Source organism: Phasianus colchicus, chromosome Z (genome assembly GCF_987193195.1).
Source record: "Phasianus colchicus chromosome Z, bPhaCol1.hap1.1, whole genome shotgun sequence".
In the NCBI taxonomy this organism is placed as follows: domain Eukaryota; kingdom Metazoa; phylum Chordata; class Aves; order Galliformes; family Phasianidae; genus Phasianus; species Phasianus colchicus.
The window spans coordinates 4,332,828-4,351,323 of record NC_143476.1 but is presented as its reverse complement, the minus strand read 5'-3'; the positions used below and the strand labels follow the sequence as shown (position 1 = coordinate 4,351,323).

The following is an 18,496-nucleotide window of genomic DNA, read 5'->3' as shown; positions in this document are numbered from 1 at the left end:
CCAGGATTCTCGCATTTATTTATTCTTAATAAATGATACAATCTTCTCTCTTCTCTTCTCTTCTCTTCTCTTCTCTTCTCTTCTCTTCTCTTCTCTTCTCTTCTCTTCTCTTCTCTTCTCTTCTCTTCTCTTCTCTTCTCTTCTCTTCTCTTCTCTTCTCTTCTCTTCTCTTCTCTTCTCTTCTCTTCTCTTCTCTTCTCTTCTCTTCTCTTCTCTTCTCTTCTCTTCTCCTCTCTTCTCTTCTCTTCTCTTCTCTTCTCTTCTCTTCTCTTTTTTCTCTTCTCTTTTTTCCTCTTCTCTCCTCCTTTCCCCTCCTTCCCTTTTTCCTTCCCTTTTTCCTTCCCTTTTTCCTCTCCTCTCCTCTCCTCTTCTCTTTTCTCTTCTCTCCTCCTTTCCCCTCCTTCTCTTTTTTCTTCCCTTTTTCCTTCCCTTTTTCCTTCCCTTTTTCCTTCCCATTTTTCTCTCCTCTCCTCTCCTCTCCTCTCCTCTCCTCTCCTCTCCTCTCCTCTCCTCTCCTCTCCTCTCCTCTCCTCTCCTCTCCTCTCCTCTCCTCTCCTCTCCTCTCCTCTCCTCTCCTCTCCTCTCCTCTCCTCTCCTCTCCTCTCCTCTCCTCTCCTCTCCTCTTCTCTTTTCTCTTCTCTCCTCCTTTCCCCTCCTTCTCTTTTTCCTTCCCTTTTTCCTTCCCTTTTTCCTCTCTCCTCTCCTCTCCTCTCCTCTCCTCTCCTCTCCTCTCCTCTCCTCTCCTCTCCTCTCCTCTCCTCTCCTCTCCTCTCCTCTCCTCTCCTCTCCTCTCCTCTCCTCTCCTCTCCTCTCCTCTCCTCTCCTCTCCTCTCCTCTCCTCTCCTCTCCTCTCCTCTCCTCATTTTAAATTTCTCTTTTTCATTCCCTTTTTCTTCCCTCCCCTTTCCTCTCATTCCTCCTCATTCCCTCTCCTTTCCCTTTTCCCTCCTCTCCCTTCTACTCCCCTTCTCTCCTTCTTCTCTTTTTTTCTTTTTTCTCTTCTTTCATTTTCTCTTTTTCCTTTCATTTCCTTTTCTTTTTCTTCCTTTTTCTTCTACTGGCTCCACCGTTGAAGGCAGAACTCTCTTATTCTCTTCCACGTCTCACTAGAAAATGGAGAGTCTCAAGTTGTGACTGAGTAATTTCCACCTCACACAGACTTTGAGAGGAAAAAAGAGAAGCTGCCTCCTCCCTGGATCCCTCTGGCAGAGGCAAGCTACAACTACAGCAAAGGCAGGAGTGCCAGTACCTGTCTGTGTGTCCAGGCGGCCGGGAGAAGTTGTTCATCACGGCCTCAGTGTGACAGCGGGTGAGGATGACCACCGCCTGGCACAGGAAGGGCACGAACGTGCTCTGCTGCGTAGATGACGCGCAGCTGCGCAGGATGTAGAGGATGGGTGGCACCTGGAAGAAGAAGGGGAGAAGGAAGGACTTGCTGCATCCTGGACTCTGCAGGGCCTAACCATGGACATTCAGCGCGTGAGCAGTGCCTGCTCCCTTGACATGCTGCAACACCTAAGCCTAAATTTCAAACCAGCCCCCCTGTCCAAGCCCTGGCTCTGCGCTCAGGCTGTGCTGCTTTAGTATCAGAGCAGACGGCACAGGGCATGGTGCAACAGCCAGAAACAAACCAAGACACGTGGGAGAAAGAAAGTCTCTTACGTTCCAACAGATGTCCTTCCCGTGCATCTGCAGAAAGGTGGTCACCCACTTCCCAGCAGCACGCACGCGCACTCCTGTGGCTTTCCGGATGGTCTCCTTGGTGGCCATCATGAAGTCGACGGTGCGTTCGACGGGGAAGTTTCTGCACACGATCTGCAGAGAGATGAGAAGCAGGAGAGATCCCATCACTGCTCTGCGCAGCTCTTCAGAGCACCAAGCAGTCTGGAGGGCATTCTTAGCTCAGTGGCTTGCCGGCCATTCACAGCGCTCCTGCTGTCCGTACCCTGCTATTTACACGGAAGGCGGCTGAGCCTTCGCTCAGCTTCTGCACCCATGGTGTCTGCTGACATGCAAAGCCTACCTCCCAGCAGCCACAGTCACACATGCACGCAAGTGCACACACACACACACACACACACACACACACACACACATCATGGAGTCAGCCCCTTGCACTGCGTGCCTGAAGGCCAGCCATAGCTCAGAGCCTCCTGCTGCTTGCTGAGAACAGCGGTCTCAGGGTGACAGCTCATTTTGGAAACGGTGTGAAAGGCTGGGAGCAGCACAGAGTCGTGCAGAAGCCTCCGCACAGAGATCCCACCACCCCTTTCTGGGTCCACTTACCATGGCCATTTTGGACGTGGTCTGGAGCTGAGAGACACTGCTGCAGGCATGCAGTCCCTCAGACAGGCTCCCGATGTCTCCTGGCTCCCTGTTGGCTGCTTTGGCTGGAAAGAGCCCAGGGAGAAAAGGGAAGTCATGCTTCTGGAAATGGAACCGCTCTCCACGGGGCAGAGACAGAGGACAGGGTGGGGACGAGAAGAGAGCTGTGCACGGTGCCTCTCCCTCCTGTAAACAGGGCCCAGCCCATGGGGTCTGGCAGTGCCACGGAGGAGGGCAGAGGGCTGGTGCAACCTGCTCTGCTCACCTTGGATTCGGAGAAGGGAGCTCAGACACGTGGCAGCCAACTGGCGGGATGCGGGCATGGGGTCGCACGTCAGAGGCGCCAGCAATCCCACCAGGGAGCCAAAGTGCTCGCAGGCATCTGCTCTCTGCAGGGGTGAGAGGCAGGAAGAAAGCTGTAGGCAGCCCCGGCTCTCCCTGGCTTCTCCGCCTGTGCCTTCCTCACGCCGTGGCACAGCATGCACAGCTGGGCGGAGCTCGCCTTCCAGCTCAGGGCCTCTGGGGAGGGAGCAGGGGGCATGCGGTGGGGCTCTTTACTCACTCGAAGCTCTTCGCAAACAGCCAGCAGCTGGGAGCAGGTCTGCAGGGCCCTCTTGCGCTCCCACACGTTCTCTGAGACCATGCATTTCTGCAGGACCTGGGGTAGAGCATCTGTCTCACTGAGGACGTCTTTGCTTTCCCTCCTGCCGCCCCTCTCCCTGTCCCTCCTTCCCCAGCACTTTCCCCCAAGGCTGCCCTGTGGCTCCACGTGGCCTCCAGCCTCACTGAGCACCGGCACTGCTGCCCCCGCTCTCTGCAGTCATCCTGCCTGCTAACCCGGGAGCTTTTCCTCGGCTGTGGCCTGCCAGGGGCTGGCTCCTGCCTTTCCCCTGCAGGGCCCATCGCTCTGCCCATTTCTGAGCTCGCAGTGAGCTGGCACGTCAGCAGGAGATTGCTCCCCTCTGATCACCCCCTCAGTCCCCAGATCTGCCCCCACTGCCGACAGGCACCATGCTTTCTCCCTTGCCCCACACATACTCACATGCACTATGTTCTGAAAGAAGCCGCCACTGGGCTCTGTCTGGAGCAGAACCGCCATGAGCCGGCCCAGAGCTTTCAGGGACGTTTGCTGAAGCTGAAAGCAGAAGAGGGCAGTGAGGTTTAGCATCACGGCTGCTGCCAGAGCATAGGCTGTGTGTGCTGAGGTCGGGTTTGACCGAGAGGTGGCCGGGAAATTTACGGCAGGTTACCTGCAGGTACTGCGCTGCGTGCTGTGACTTCCTGATCTTCAGCATCATCTCTGCTGAAGGGTGCGTCACGATGTTCTTGCAGCACAGGACCAACATCTCCCGCATGTCCTTGCTTTCAAAACAGGGCTTCAGCTTGCTGACAGGAGGAAGAAAGGAAGAGAAATCAGAAAGGGCCTTTAGCAGTGCTCTCCAGCCTGGTTCAGACAGCATCTGACTTTCTCCTAATCAACAGCTACTAAGCCAATACCCCCAGCTCCTGCTGCTGAGCACTGTCTTCAGTTCCAGCAGCGCCCACCTCCTCCCTGGCAGCAGTGAACCACCTCCCGCTCTGAAGGGAAGGAAACCCCATCTCTCCCTTCTCTTCCCTGCCAGGGGACAGGAGCACCAGGGCCTTTCTCCCTGCCCAGAACCTCAGCTCTGCTGGGCACAACAGCCCAGTCTTCACTCCTATAGATGCGGCTCCTTGCCCCCTACCCCCTCCAGACCTTCAGGAGCTACCCAAAATGGGGACCTTACCTCAACTGCTCCAGGGCCAGGACCACCTTGAGGGGCACTGGGGAGACAGGAATGCCTGAATAATATTTCTTCAGCAGGTCCTGCAAGTCCCAGAGAGACACTGTCAAGGTGGGCAGGGGGCACATGAGAGCTTTTCCACCCAGCCCCGAGACAGGCACAACTGTTACACACCAGCCCCATCACTCCCATGTTTCCCATGGAAGCACTGCAGGATGCAGCAGCTCGACAGCTGGTGCACCTAGCCCGCTGCCCAGCAGCTGCCTCCAGCACCCAAAGTCCCCACCAGCTGGAGACGTGTGGCTGATGGAGACCTGTGTGCCCCCAGGGAAGTGGGCCGCGTGGCACAGCCCAGAACTCTGCAGGCAGCCCTGCCTCTAGGCACTCACCATCAGGATCTCCAGAAGCTTTCCCTTCAAGGAGGGGTTAAAGGATGCAGAATCACCCACGACTGCTTGGAAGGCAGAGCTGAAGTCGGTGATGCTCTGCACCAGTGCGAGGTTGTTCTGCAGGTCCTGAGGCCCAAGAGAGAAGAACATTCTTTGAACTGTGGGACGGGACAAGGGCTGCAAGGGGGACACGTGGGGGCAACGCTAAGGGAAGGGCTTGGGTCTTCATCTGGGCACAAACCATTCCCCGGGGGACCTTTGGAAAGGGAAGGCCCCTCTCAGCATCCCCCCATGTGGAGGGGCTGCAGCTGGGCACTCAGACACCTGGCACGCTTTGACTCTCACCCGGCAGCTGCAGCTGTAGAGCATCAGGATGTTGCCCACGATGTCTCCCTCCAGGTGGGCGAGCAGCTGTTCCTTGGAGGCACGCAGTGCCAAGCTGCCGTGGGCGAGCACGAGAGCGCTGCGTGTGGCCTGAGCTCTCGTGCTGTCCAGCTCCATCTGTGTGGGAAGAAATGCCTTGAGACACTCGCTCAACGGCCCCCAGTGCCCCGCGATGCACCTGGGCTCCAAGGCAGAAAATAAGGCAGAAGAATGCCAAGATGGAAACCCGTAACGCTTTACCTTCTTGCGCCTGGAAATCCTCGCGTTGTGGCCTTTGCACAGCCTGGACGCAAACGTGGTGAGCGTGGCCAGGACTGCTTGGAAGTTACTCTCAGCCGCGTGGCTGAGAAGAGAGACCATTCCCTGCACAAAAGAACAAGGGGCAGTTGGCACAGGCCTGCATCTACAGATCCTCTCCTGAGGAAAAGGGCAGCAGGGAGGAGATGGAAAGGCGCGGAGCAGGGCCAGGAGAAGCCCTCTGCCCCAGGGACGGAGCGGGGATGCTCGCAGGAGCTGCAGGAGAGCAGGGCTCACCTGGGCCTCACATGGGTCCTCCGCGTTTGCTTCCTCCAGGTGCTGCAGCAGCTTCTCCTGGACGTGGAGGACTCCCTTACAGGCTCCCAGCACTGTGCCCAGAGCCTTGTACAGGAAAGACTGCAGGGGAAGGGAAGGAAGAAGCTGAGATGTGGCAGCAGCTTAACCTGTTGGGGAAGGGCCAAGTGGGAAGGAGCCACGCTCCCCGGGAGTCGCTGAGAGCAGCTGCAGGGCCGAGCTTTATCCATCCCTGGGCAGCTTGCAGGGAAAGGCCCTCTGGGGGCACAGACTGGGGAAGCAGCATCAGCATCCCGCGTGGGCAGAGCACCAGCCGCAGCCCCAGCCCCAGTTGGACACCTGCAGCTGCACCGCTGGGTGGAGCCGGGGGGAACTCACCTTTTCTGCAGAGCTGCTGGCAGAGCTGCTCAGCCACCGGCTCAGCTCACAGCTCAGGGCCTCGATCCAGGCCTCATCCCGTATGGTGTCCATTGACACCCCGAGGAACTGTTGGAGAACAGGAGAAGACGATGTTCCCTCGCCCTTTGCCTCTTCCCTCACTCCCAATTGCTGCAGCCCTCTGGGGAGAGGTGTCTGGAAGAACAGTTCCTCTCCCAGCTCCCCCAGCATTCCCTCCATTAAAGCCGCCTGCCGCTCTTCTCCTAAGACCCCCCTTGGGCTTGGGACAGAGCGGAAGAGGCAGCGCCTCAAAGGCTCCTCAGCAGCACTGGAGAGGCTGTTCCTGTCCCGTGGTGGCTCATATGGGAGCGGGGCTACTTGGGGCAGGCAAGCACTTCTCTGCACCCAGCAGTGCTGTACCTTCAGCAGACGGCGCTCCCACCCTGCAGTGTCCAGGAAGCTCTCATCTTTCCCTGCACAGCAACAGGAAGAAAAAGACCCTTACTTGGGATCAAGGCACAGAAGAAGAGCTGCTGCAAACCTGGCTTGGCCTGGGCACTTGACACTGCCAAGCTGGGACCCGCACCCCCTCCACCATGACCTGTCCCTCCCCACAAACACTGTCCCCGCAGGAACACAGAACTAACTGAGGGGACGTGAAGGGCCCATCCGTGTCCTGGAAGGGGCAGATCCCCGCGGGGAAAGATCCCCGGGCCTCAGCGCTGTCTCCCTGGAATGGGAACAGCAGCAGAGCAAGCACTGGGCTGCAGGCAATGCTTCCCCTCTGCCACCCTGCAGAGAGAGCTGCATTTTCACTCCCGCCCTTCCCTGCCTCCGCCTCTCCCTCCCCACCAGCACTTTACCTTGGAGACACTGCAGCAGCAGGGGGATCTCAGCGGCCCACATGGCCCCCACAGCTCTGTGGAACCTGCTGTGGAGGTTTTGCATCAGCTGCAAGGCAGCGGCCTGGAGTTCGCTGCCTGCAACAGGGCTCCCTGCCACCACCTGAGCGAGAGCAAGGAGAAGCAGGGTCACTTCTGCAGCAAGAGCAGCGGCTTCCCCCCAGGATGGAAGCAGCCAACAGCTCTGCCCGTGGCCGTGCTGCTTCCTCCCGGGGGCTGGTGGCACTGGGCTCTGGAGCATCTACTCACCAGCAGGCGCGCCAGCAGTGTCTGGGGAGTCAGTCGTGGGCCTGTGAGGAGAAAAAAGTGCTGAGTCAGACTCCAAGACGCTCCGTGCCCAGCCACGCGCAGCTCCGCTGTCCCTTCTGGGTGGTAGCACAGGTCAGCAGAGCTCACTGGCGGAGCTTCTGCTCCTACCTTGAAACATGGAGCTGAGGAAATGGGGATCCAGCTCCTCTACTCGCCGTCCTGTCAGATCCTCTCTCTCGGCCAGGGCTCGGACACAGCGCGAGACCGGGATCAGCATGCCGGTGTGCTGGGCTGGCACCACGAACAGCAGCAGCCGTGGCCACAGGAGCTGTCGGGAACGAGGCAGTTGAGCGTGTCAGCATTCCTGCCTCCGCTCAGAGACGAAGAGGACTCTGTGAATTTCCCTGAGCCTTGCGTGCTTCAGAGCACGCTGGAGGAGAGACCTGGGGTGGTGGGATGAGGAACAGGTGGTGCGAAGGCAAGGAGCAGCAGCAGGGCAGATGTGACTTACTTTGGACATCCCTGTCGCAGAGACGTCCAGAGACCCCAGGATGTCCATGCACAGCTCCTGCAGAGCTCCTTCTTCCTGGGCTTCCCGGGCAGAAAGGTCTCCAGCTGCCTGCACAACAACGGTGTTGAAACCCGGTTACCTCAGTTCTCAGGAGCCTCTCAGGAGGCTCAGGTGCGGCCCCAGCGGTGCTTCTGTGCCACCCTCTGAGCAGCACAGGTCTTCCCAAAGAAGATGCTGCCCACTGTCCTTACCCTTCTTCCAGCGGTGCGGCTGAACTCAGTGAAGATGTGCCCCACCACATCCCAGGCTGAGCAGCTCCGGGTGTTCGAACTGAGCAGGTCCTCGATGAAATGCAGAACTGCCGTCCTCACCTGCCAGGGGTCAATTGAGGGTGTGATTTTTCAGGTCAGAAGGCAAAGGGAAGCCACCTGCTCATCGGGGCAGCCCTTTGGGCACGAGCAGAGACAACAGGAGCAGAGGAGGAGCCTTGGCTCCTGAGGTGAGGGCCAGGCCTTAGCACCAGGCTGTGCACTTTCCAAGCACAGCACAGGGACCTGCCCGCTCCACTCTGCCTGCTCTCCCACAGGAGCCATCGCGACCGTGTGGTCAATGCCCCAGCACCTCTCTAGTCACCCCAGCCCTGCCCGTGTTGGCAGCAGCATCACCACCCCAACAACACTTTCTATTCCCAAAGCAGCTCACCCGGATCCTGAGGTCGCTGCACAGACACTGCACAGCCTCAACCACCTGGGGCAGCTTCTCCATCATCACGGGCTCTGCAAGAGATGCACAGAAGCATGAGCGGAGCCACAACCCCGATGGCAGAGGGGATCCCTGGAAGTCCCAGCCTGTGCTACTGACCATCAGAGCGAGCCAGAGCACCGAGCAGACCCAGTGCTGCCACGCGTCCAGCCTCCCAGTCCTCGCCCAGCTGTGACTGCAGAAACAGGACCATTTCCTCTGGGCAGATCCGGGCTGCAGGGAGGAAATCCCACGCTATGTTAGCAAGAAACTCACGCCCATTCCCGAGGTTTGTGAGAGAGGCCCTTTTGGCAAGGGCACTGCAAGCATTGCCAAAGCTCCTCTCCTTACCCTGCAGCATGATGCAGTGGGTCAGCTCCGCTCGATCAGCCTCGCTGTGCTGCTTGGTGTTGTCATAGAGCTGTGGGAACAAAGTCCATATGAGAAAATCACATCAGCACTGAGGACGGAAAAGACGCTGTGCTGCTGCTCTCGTCTCCCTGGGCACTCTCAGGAAGAGGACAGGCAGACAAAACCCAGCCTGCCTCACAGCATCCCTGGGGGGACAGGCACGGCTCTGGAACAGCCGTGAGCATGCAGGAGCCAAGGCTCAGCTGCATTAGTCAGGGGCTCAGACCTTTGCAGTCCTCCTCGGACTTAGGTAAGAGGGAAACTGCTGTGGGCACAGGGATAGGCTCCCCTTACCTGGTAGAACACGGCACTCATGACGTCCAGAAACTTGTCGTTCTGGATGACAGACTCAGTGCCCTCTAAGGCCTCCAGGAAGACAGTGAGGCTCTGCAAGAGACAAGGAGAGGACGAAAGGGATGAAGCCACATCTAGCCACTTGGGAGTGGAAAACCTCTTTCCCAATTGTTTCTCTGCAGGGAGAAGCTCCTGCACAGGCTTTTTATCCCCCACCTCCCAGCAGCACCGAGAGTCTCTCTGCTCTCAATCGAGCCATGCTTGAGCATCATTTGCAGGCATTTCCCACCCAGCAGCCCTCTTCTCCCCCATCAGATGCAACTGGATGTGGTCCCCCCCAGTTGCTAGCACAGAGCTCCTCAGGCTCTCAGGCACCCATTCCTCCTTTCTCCAAGGGCTCCCCACCTCCTCCCTGCACCCCCCAACCCCTCGTGGCACTTGCACTGGCCCCACGTCCACCCTGAGCCCTGCACAGCGTCTCACCTTGGCCACCCTGCAGGTGTCTTGGATCTCCTGACACGGGTGCACAAGCCAGAGGAGCTGCTCCCAGACGTGCTCTTGGTGCAGCTCCTCTTGCAGGAGAACATCCAGCATGGCAGCCACGGCCCCGAGGACGGCCTGTTTGTCCTGGAGAGGGATGGCAGAGGCCCGGCATCAAAGACCAAAGGTCTGCCCTTCCTACAGAGAAGGCTTTCTCTTTCCCTTCCCCTTCCCCACACCCCCACGCCCAGCAGGGGATGGGCTCGCTCTGGAGGGCAGGCAGGTTTTCCCCAGACCCTCATCCCCAGCTCTTCCTGCCACAGTGCTGTGACATGCAGCTGCTCCCTGCCACAGAGCCACTTTGGGGCCCTTTGCAGAGCCAGCCCACTCCCTCCCATCACTGCTCAGCTGCCAGCCCACTGGGCACAGACAGAGCTGCCACATGGGTGCCCCCGCTGCCACCCTTGGCTGGGGGCGCAGCAAGGCTCACCTCCTCCTCCTGGCAGTCCTGCCAGTTCCTCAGCACAGAGAAGAGCAGCTCCTGAAGGTTCTCATAGATCCGCTCTTTCTCCATGGCAGGCCAGGGGCATTGGGATCCAGAGGACAAGTGAATCTTCACTCCATCCAGCCACTGTTTCAAAACTGAAAACAAACAAACAAACAAAAATAATGAATAATATATATATATATATATATATTTTTTTTTAAAGAGAGTGAGAGAAAAGGCAGCCTGTGAGAGCCTGCAGCAGGGCGAGGTGCAAGGGCTGTCCCGAGGCCCCCTGCTCTGGAGCCAGCACTCACCAGCACAAGCGAGGCGCAGGGTCCGGCCGCTCCTCACCTGGCCCACCACACTGCGCAGGCCAGCCAGCATCAGCCACGTGAAGGGGATGCACTGTGGAGCTGCAGAGGAGAAGGAGAGGTCCACAGTCAGAGCCCTGGCAGCAACAGAGGAGGGGGCGAAGCCCTGCATCCCCCAGAGAGGAAAGACCCCTTTCCCCAGTTGTCATAGGTGTAGGGTGGCTGAGAGCACTCTACCGTAGATGCCGAACAGTTTGCTGAGGGTGATGAGCACGAAATCCTTGGGTCTCTCCCCGATGGCCTTCAGCTGGCCCTGGAGCTCAGCCATCACCAAGCTGAAATGCATCCGGGCCAGAGCCACCAGGACGTTGCTGGCAGCCGTCCTCACGTTGTCCCTGACACCCTGAAAAGGAGTCACTGGTGACACACCGTCCAGGAGACTGCCTGAGGCCCCGGGAAGGGCTGAGCCACCGCCGTCCACCAGCACAACACCAGCACGGGCAGCGGCTCCCTTTGCCTTTGGCTGTAACCCCTCACCTGGGCTGCCGTCAGGTCCCGGGACACCTCTGCCAGCAGCCGGTTCACCACTCCGCACGGCGGGCGGCTGTCGTCTTCCCACAGGGCGCCCTCCAGCTCGCGGTACACCTGTGCTCGATCACCCTGGGGACAGGGACCAGTCATGCTTTGCTTTGCCCTTGCTCTCGGGGAGCCGCCCACTGCCACCCATCACCGTGCCGGTGTGGTGCCGCGGCCCGGCACCCACAGGACCACGGCACTGCGCCACGGCAAGGATTCACGGCCGGACGTCCCCAGCTCACCTCCCGGTCTTGCAGGCGCTGTTGCAGCACAGTCACAGCGGAGACAGGGACAGGGCTCGGCACCCTGCTTCTCTCCCTGCGACGCGTACGTCTGGGCACGCAGCCCACACAGGCAAAGAGACCTGGAAGCAAAGAGCGGAGCAGCTGCCGCCGGTGTCGCTCGGAGCCAGGGCCGAGCATCCGGCCGGCTCTGGGAGGAACGCTCCTCCAGCCCCACGGTTGGCGGGGACGGGGGAGGGAGCTTTCCCCTTGCTGGGGTGCCGGGGAAACCACGGCGGGCAGCTGCGCTCAGCAGAGCGAGGACGGTGCTGCCGGCGCGGCCTGAACTGACTCTGGAGGCACACGTGCGCTCGGGCGGCGTCACGGCGTGCGGAGAGGTGGAGGGACTCACCTCGAAGGGCTCTCAGCCGCTCCATGACAGCAGGAAATCTCCAGGTAGACGCAACGCTCTCTCTGGTTCCGCTTCCTGCGGGTCCCACAAGCGGACTGAGCCACCGCTCCCACCGCTGCCACGAGGGCGCACGAGGTACCACTGTGACATCACAGCGCAGTGTCACCTCACAGGGAATGGCTGGGGACCAGGCAGCACGCAGGGCAGCCCTGCAGGCCCCCAAACGCAGCATGTTCTGTGATGCACTCGGCTCTGGGGTTCCGGTTCCATGCGGAATTCCTTCCATGAAGTTGTAATAAAGACATTTTACTGGCTTAATAAATAGGACCTGAACTGGTAAAGTACTTCACGAGGGCTTAATTTTAAGATTTAGGTCTCAGAAGGAGCCCTTGGTTACCAAACCCCAGCAGTTTAGCAATACTGGTGCACCAGCACATGAGCACTATCCTAATGGATACCACGGTTACTGTAGAAATTCCCTGTCTCACTGTAGAAACTAAAACATACTCCTGGCTGATTACAATAATTTTCTGTCCATTCTGATGCTCTGAAACAATAAATGTGCATAGCTCAATTACATTTGATGCATAGAATGTCAGCAATCAACATAGTTTAATAACTTTTCTAAGAGTGAAGGGATTTTCACTATTTTTGAAAAGAATCCATAATTGCACACTCACTCGTGCAAAATGAGTTCATCTTGTTAGAGGGTGGTTCTTACTGGAATGAAATGCGCCGTGCTAAGTAAACAGCTACAGTCAGATTGGCACAAAACCCAAACACATTCCAAGGAGAAATGTTTATAACAAATAAAATGAAATGAACACATCTTACGAGTGCTTTTAGAAACGTGCTCCTGTTACTCGTTACAAAACAAATGGCTGCAACATACATAAAGTGAAGGAAAACACCAAACAAATAAGGCAGGAACAGGCTCAAAGTGAATGCGTTGTCAAATGAGCAAGAAGAAAAACTATGAAAAATGAGGCATGCTTCAGCAGGAAGGTATTTGTGAAGAAAATGCTGCCAATTATAAGGCACGTATTTATTCTGTGCTGAGTAACTGAAGAGCCGCATCTACTTCACGGAGATGTGCTGCCAGAGCTGCACAGTCAGCACAGAGTTTGAAAGCAGAATGCATGTCTCTGAAGACAGGTATGCAAAGCCATAAAACCAATGGCTGAATGATGCAGAACAGCATCTCTAAAAGCATCTCACCTTTCTGGAATGGCTGCTGTTCCTATGTGATATGGGTTCTTTCAAACTGCACGTCAGACCTGACACCTCTGTGTGAGCTCCCAACCCAGTTCTGAAAGACAACACTGAACATTTTGGGTGGGCTTTGGCTTGCAATGTGTACTTTCTCTCTGTGAGCTAAGCCCCCATTATGGTCTGCATAGACGTAACTAAAACAACTGCAGCCTGAAGAGGAGTTCAGCTCATCCTATCTCTGGATAGCTAAACATCTCACAGGCTCCATAGGCTGCACTGCTGTATAGGCAAATGGATACAGTGAAATAAAGGAGACTGCTTAACGGAATTGGAAACTCCACTGCAGTGCCTTTTATTACTTGGTCTTATCATTCTGTCTGTTTGGAAAAGGGGAGCTGTATCTTTGGGAAGCCTTGACCTGGTCCAGTTGAAACGTGTAATTCCCAGAGGCTCATCAGAACAACACATCATGGTACAAGGTGATGTAAATGTCCAGCTGAACCCAGCCCCAAAGCTTTCTCTGCAGGAATGCGATTGATGTTGGTGTGGAGCTGCGACAGCCAACTCACAGCCCATGAAAGGACATCTTGTTAATGCTCCAGAAGAGGGGAAAGATAAATAGCTCTCTAAGTTCTGTACTTCATATACCAGCCACAGTTACGGCTCTTCATAAATATTTTCAGAGAGACATCAATCAGAAATGCCACTTTATTTCTTCCCACACCTGAACCCGTGAGGTTTTATTTTGGGAAATTAAATCTACCTACTGCACACAGACAGACTGTTCCCTGGATACCACGGAATGAACGCAGTAAAGTGATCTCTGGGCTGTGCCAGGGCTGGGAACGCTCTCCGACGTGTGCATCCTCTTGCCCTTACAGGACAGAAGAGCCTGAAACGCTGGAATTTGAATTGCTTAAGCATTTCTTCACTAAATGCTGGCTTAAATATTATCTCTCTGTCACTTACAGGTATTTGTATTGAGCTCAGCTGTTTGGCTTTTTAAAGGAAAAAAAATCTGAGACATTACCATCTCAGTTTTTGTACTAATACGATTTGACAGCAGCAGTAAAACGGAGCCATTGCTAATTGCTTCTACATAGAGATTATTAAGGAATTTCTATCTGAACAGCAGAATACTTGCATTTCTAATAAAACCTCTAGAAGAGAAATCACGCTTTGGTTCTGCTGATGTGTTCTTATCAGTTATTGCAGCTTTCAGGTAACTCATAGTTTGCCCTTATCAAACTTTCTGTTTAGGGGAGCAACTCATGTGAGAAAGGAGGAAAGATGATACGTGGAAAGTATTACACACACTAATCTCTATTGTAGAAAATGCTGGCATACAAAATAATCTCCTTTATTAAAAAGCGTACAGTTAAGAGTCCAGCCCACATGAAGATAGAAGCTTCACTTCTTTTGGTGTCTATCTGGAGCTCTGCTGCTACATTTCTAATAACATTAGAAACATGACAAACCTAGCTAGCAACACTAACCTTAGAGTCTAAACCATGAAAAAGAAAAGGGAAGGCAGCAATTTCACATTTCCACTGCTGTCACCGTCCCAGGAGGTGACTAGGCTGCATTATTTTCAACAGCTGAAGTCATCAGGGCCCAAACTGTTTAACTGTAACTCTGAAAGTCACAATTAATACAGTACAAATACAAGTACTCTGCTATGCAGTGTGTCCTGACTCAGACTGAAATTAAAACATGATTGCTTATCTCTGTGGCTGAAAGGAAAAACTGAAATCTTCCATTGAGTGCAGCAGTCAGCTCCTCCAGCTGACACAAGGCCAAATGTTCTATTGCACTCACTCATAAATAAAGCATGGGGCAGATCTGCTAGGTTTACAAATTGCTGGAGGAGATGGTGTCTGCAGATTGCCTTTCCTTTGCCCTCTTCTACTACATGTGAGAGGAATCCAAACTGAGTTCTTCCTCTGCCTGGGGCATTTGGAACCCACACAGTCAGATCCGATACTAGGAGAAAAATTCTAAGAGTGGTGAGGTGCTGAACACCTCAATAGAAACAGAAAACTCTCCAAATCCTGTCCTTATTGCTTGTGTCCCACACTGAAGTTAGCTTTTTCCTTCCCACCAAGGGCCGCAGTCTTTGATTCTCTCCATCTTCCCCCATCTTGCTCCCTTGTCCGTCACAGGAAAGCTTTACTTTCTAAAGTGCACACGATGCCTTGTTTACCTGCTGCCATGCTGCTCAGTGCCGTCTCTTCTCCTGCTCTGTGTTGGAATATATTCAGACACAGCCTGATTTTCCAAGAAATCAAGCTCACAGTTCTGTTCCGACCATTACTGGATTGTGGAAGGATGCTCCCAGCAATATGCCATTCAGCAGGTAGAGCTTGTTGCTGGGAGGATGGTAAGATTTGACTCAGAAAGAAGGCTGTCACTGCAGCCAAAACCTTGTCAGAAGAGAGACGTGAGCTTGTCATTTGTCCATTGCATTCCTTGCAGGTTTGATATAGCACATGAAGATTTCGGTACATCAGCAGTGAGCTTTCACCATTCTCATCTTCACTTGTGATTGCTTGGGTGATTTACATACCAGCAGCACAAGGAGCCTTTATACTTCTTCTTCCTTTGTTTTCTTATTGGAAAACCACTGTGAGGCAGGTAAAATGGTTTACAAGTGTCAGTGCAATATATTTGCTTCTAGTAATGCAGATGTATTGATGCCTTGTTTTTCATCTGGCGAATGTACTTTGTAAGTTATGTACTTCTTTGTAAGCCGTAAGCAAGTACTTTTAATTACTGATACAAATTATTTTACCTGGACTTGAGCAAGGCCTTTGACATGGTCCCCCACCACATCCTTCTCTCCAAACTGGAGGGATGTGGATGTGATGGGTGGACCACTCGATGGATAAGAAACTGGTTGAAAGGCCGCAGACAGAGGGTGGTCATCAATGGCTCCATGTCCAGGTGGAGGCCGGTAACGAGCGGCGTCCCCCAGGGGTCTGTCTTGGGACCGGTGCTCTTTAACATCTTTATCAATGACATCGATGACGGAATCGAGTGCACCCTCAGCAATTTGCTGACGACACCAAGCTGAGTGGTGTGGTTGACACGGTTGAAGGACGGGATGCCATTCAGAGGGACTTCGAGAGGCTGGAAAGGTGGGCCCGGGTGAACCTGATGAGGTTCAACACGGCAAAGTGCAGAGTTTTGCACTTGGGCCGGAGGAATCCCAAGCATCCCTACAGACTGGAAGGAGCGGTCCTTGAGAGCAGCCCTGTGGAGAAGGACCTGGGGGTCTTGGAAGACGAAAAACTTAACATGAGCCAGCAGTGTGCCCTTGCGGCTCGGAAGGCAAATGGGATCCTGGGCTCCATCAGAAGAGGGGTGGCCAGCAGGGACAGGGAGGTGATTGTTCCCCTCTACTCTGCTCTTGTGAGGCCCCATCTGGAATACTGCGTCCAGGTCTGGAGCCCCCAGTACAAGAAAGACAGGGAGCTGTTGGAGAGGGTCCAGAGGAGGGCCACAAAGATGATCAGGGGATTGGAGCACCTCCTCTATGAGGACAGGCTGAGGGAGCTGGGCTTGTTCAGCCTGGAGAAAAGAAGGCTGCGGGGTGACCTCATGGCAGCCTTTCAGTACCTAAAGGGAACCTACAAACAGGAGGGAAATCAACTCTTTGAAAGGGTGAGTGACAGCAGGACAAGGGGAAATGGTTTTAAGCTGAGGGAAGGGAGATTTAGGTTGGACGTCAGGGGGAAATTCTTTACGGAGAGAGTGGTGAGGTACTGGAACAGCTGCCCAGGGAGGTTGTGGATGCCCCGTCCCTGGAGGTGTTCAAGGCCAGATTGGATGGGGCCCTGGGCAGTCTGGTCTAGCATTAGGTGGGATGGTTGGTGGCCCTGCGTGTGGCAGGGGGGTTGGAGATTCATGATCCTTGAGGTCCCTTCCAACCCTGGCAATTCTGTGATTCCTTGATAAAATTCCTTACTACCTTCAGTTTTACAGCCAAAGCAGTGTTTGAGCTGGTAATGTATTCTTGAACAGCATTGCTGCCTTTAGCATTTGCATGTTTAGATATGAAAAGAGAACTTGGTCATTATTTCACGATGAGAGAACCTTGATTTCACACAACAGAATTACAATACTGTAAAATGCCACTGTAAGAATGTGGCTTTTCTTCTTTCTTTTTTTTTTTCTTTTCATTTTTTTTTTTCTTATTGCAATGGTGAGTGTATGATTGATTCAAGATAAAAATGTTGTTTGTAAGTCAATCTCTATACCTGTTTTGAAAAATATGTGTTTTTATTTCTCATTATTTAAAAATTGTCTGGCGTGAAGAATCACGAGGTCACTCATGCTACAAGATCAGTAAATATCTCATATCAAGGTTAGAGAACATTCTCTCTGTGCATTTTAACAGAGGAGCTGCATCTGTACGTAACTGTAGCTACACACGATGAGCTTTTCTTGAAGGTAGGCAGGAAATTTGGTCTGCGCTGGAACAAAAATCCAGTCCTGTTTTGACTGCTCTACTTTTCACTGAGATAAAAAAATGGCATCATTCTGCAGGATGAGCTAGATATACGGAATTTGGCACTGCCCTTAAATTGTGTGTAGTGAACTGAGGGGCATCAGAGCTTTACAGATTTCTACATATTCTCATGGAGAAATCTAGAGAGATCACAGGACGTAACACTGAGCTTCCAAATGGATAACAAAACACTGATGTTTTTCAGAAGACCAGAAGCTGTAGAGGACCAAGTAGCCTGGCTAGAAAAAGAGTGCAATGAATAATTGGCTGGATTAAATGAACTGCAGTGTATTTGCAGTGTTTATTCTGGAGTACTGCAGGACTTGACTAATTTTTGGCATCCTATGAGGAGATACTACAGCATTTACATTCTGATTAAATCATAGAATCACAGAATGGCCTGGGTTGAAAAGGACCACAATGATCATCTAGTTTCAACCCCCTGCTCTGTGCAGGGCAGCCAACCACTAGACCAGGCTGCCCAGAGCCAAATCCAGCCTGGCCTTGAATGCATACAGGAGTGGGGCATCCACAACTTACTTGGGTTTTCACTTTCTGGTAATATTCCAGAGATGTCATGCAGCCTGGAGGAGAGGACCAAAGTTCCACCTGATGAGGACCTGCTGAAAACTGAGAGATTCTTCAGTCTGTGTTTGTCTAGTTTGAACTATGGGCAAATTGTCAGGTGGATCCTCAGGGTCCAGAAGAATGTGTGATTGCCAAAGTGAAAGACAATTTGCTGATAGTCCATGGAAACAGGAATCCTCCTGGCATCTGGCACTCAAAGACAAAGAGAACAGGAAAACCAGATGTGTTTCCCTGCCCATGGCAAACACCTGCCTTTCCATCCTTCCTGATGCCCACAGACGCCAACAGCTGATGCCCTCAAGTACAGGCAGCCTGGACTTATTTTCATTACATATCTTTGTCCTGATGTCCTTCTAGAAGATTGGATATTTCTCCATCTCAGGAGCAGAGGGCAGGAGGGGTCCAAGGTGAGGGCACACTCTCCTCTATTTTTCTGGCACTCAAAGACAAAGAGAACATGAAAACCAGATGTGTTTCCCTGCCCATGGCAAACACCAGCCTTTCCATCCTAACGGTCCTTCCTGCCTTCAATAGTGATATTTGGCTGTCTTTTACCACTTCATCTGTTTAGCCGCTGACATTCTAACGAAAAAGTACTTACAAGCATTTTTAATGTTTTTATATTAAATGTCAGAATTAAGGAACCATTATTATTACCAAATATTTAAAACATTCAACCCAGTGAGAAGTGAACTGATGTTGCATTTAGCATTCAGATAAGAACTTGACATTTCTCCAGGAAATTCTGTAATCATCATAGTGTTTCACAGTTTTCAGTTTATGAATACTAGTTAAGTCTT

The 18,496-nt window shown here is 53.5% G+C and overlaps 2 protein-coding genes across 2 annotated transcripts; both read right to left on the bottom strand.

Annotated features, from left to right (window-relative positions):
- Nucleotides 1-1,041: 1,041 nt before the first annotated feature.
- On the bottom strand, nt 1,042-3,388 carry LOC149912269 (maestro heat-like repeat-containing protein family member 2B). Its single transcript, XM_090130643.1, has 7 exons — nt 3,368-3,388; nt 2,888-2,983; nt 2,591-2,714; nt 2,287-2,390; nt 1,663-1,815; nt 1,250-1,404; nt 1,042-1,106 (listed from the first exon to the last, which is right to left on the bottom strand). The coding sequence occupies exons 2-7, from the start codon at nt 2,966-2,968 to the stop codon at nt 1,055-1,057; spliced, it is 669 nt and encodes a 222-aa protein (XP_089986769.1). The 5' UTR covers nt 2,969-2,983; nt 3,368-3,388; the 3' UTR covers nt 1,042-1,054.
- A 2,169-nt stretch (nt 3,389-5,557) lies between these two features.
- Nucleotides 5,558-10,858, bottom strand: LOC149912268 (maestro heat-like repeat-containing protein family member 2B). Its single transcript, XM_090130960.1, has 16 exons — nt 10,715-10,858; nt 10,415-10,580; nt 10,181-10,279; nt 9,870-10,021; nt 8,900-8,992; nt 8,546-8,615; nt 8,315-8,428; nt 8,156-8,229; nt 7,705-7,824; nt 7,454-7,561; nt 7,111-7,270; nt 6,943-6,983; nt 6,655-6,796; nt 6,212-6,264; nt 5,842-5,899; nt 5,558-5,562 (listed from the first exon to the last, which is right to left on the bottom strand). The coding sequence occupies exons 1-16, from the start codon at nt 10,856-10,858 to the stop codon at nt 5,558-5,560; spliced, it is 1,599 nt and encodes a 532-aa protein (XP_089987086.1).
- Between the last annotated feature and the right edge of the window lie 7,638 nt (nt 10,859-18,496).

Bases quoted from the DNA above. Each gene is read 5' to 3' on its own strand.
- LOC149912269 (XM_090130643.1), bottom strand. From the start codon at position 2,968: ATGGTCTCAGAGAACGTGTGGGAGCGCAAGAGGGCCCTGCAGACCTGC. The intron at 2,391-2,590 runs GTGAGCAGAGCA...GGCTCTTTCCAG, and splicing joins CTCCCTTCTCCGAATCCAAG to CCAAAGCAGCCAACAGGGAG. The intron at 1,405-1,662 runs GTAAGAGACTTT...TTCTTCTTCCAG, and splicing joins GGAAGGACATCTGTTGGAAC to GTGCCACCCATCCTCTACAT.
- LOC149912268 (XM_090130960.1), bottom strand. From the start codon at position 10,858: ATGACTGGTCCCTGTCCCCAGGGTGATCGAGCACAGGTGTACCGCGAG. The intron at 8,230-8,314 runs GTCAGTAGCACA...CATCTCTTGCAG, and splicing joins TGCTCTGGCTCGCTCTGATG to AGCCCGTGATGATGGAGAAG. The intron at 5,900-6,211 runs GTACAGCACTGC...GTTCTCCAACAG, and splicing joins GGGAGCGCCGTCTGCTGAAG to TTCCTCGGGGTGTCAATGGA.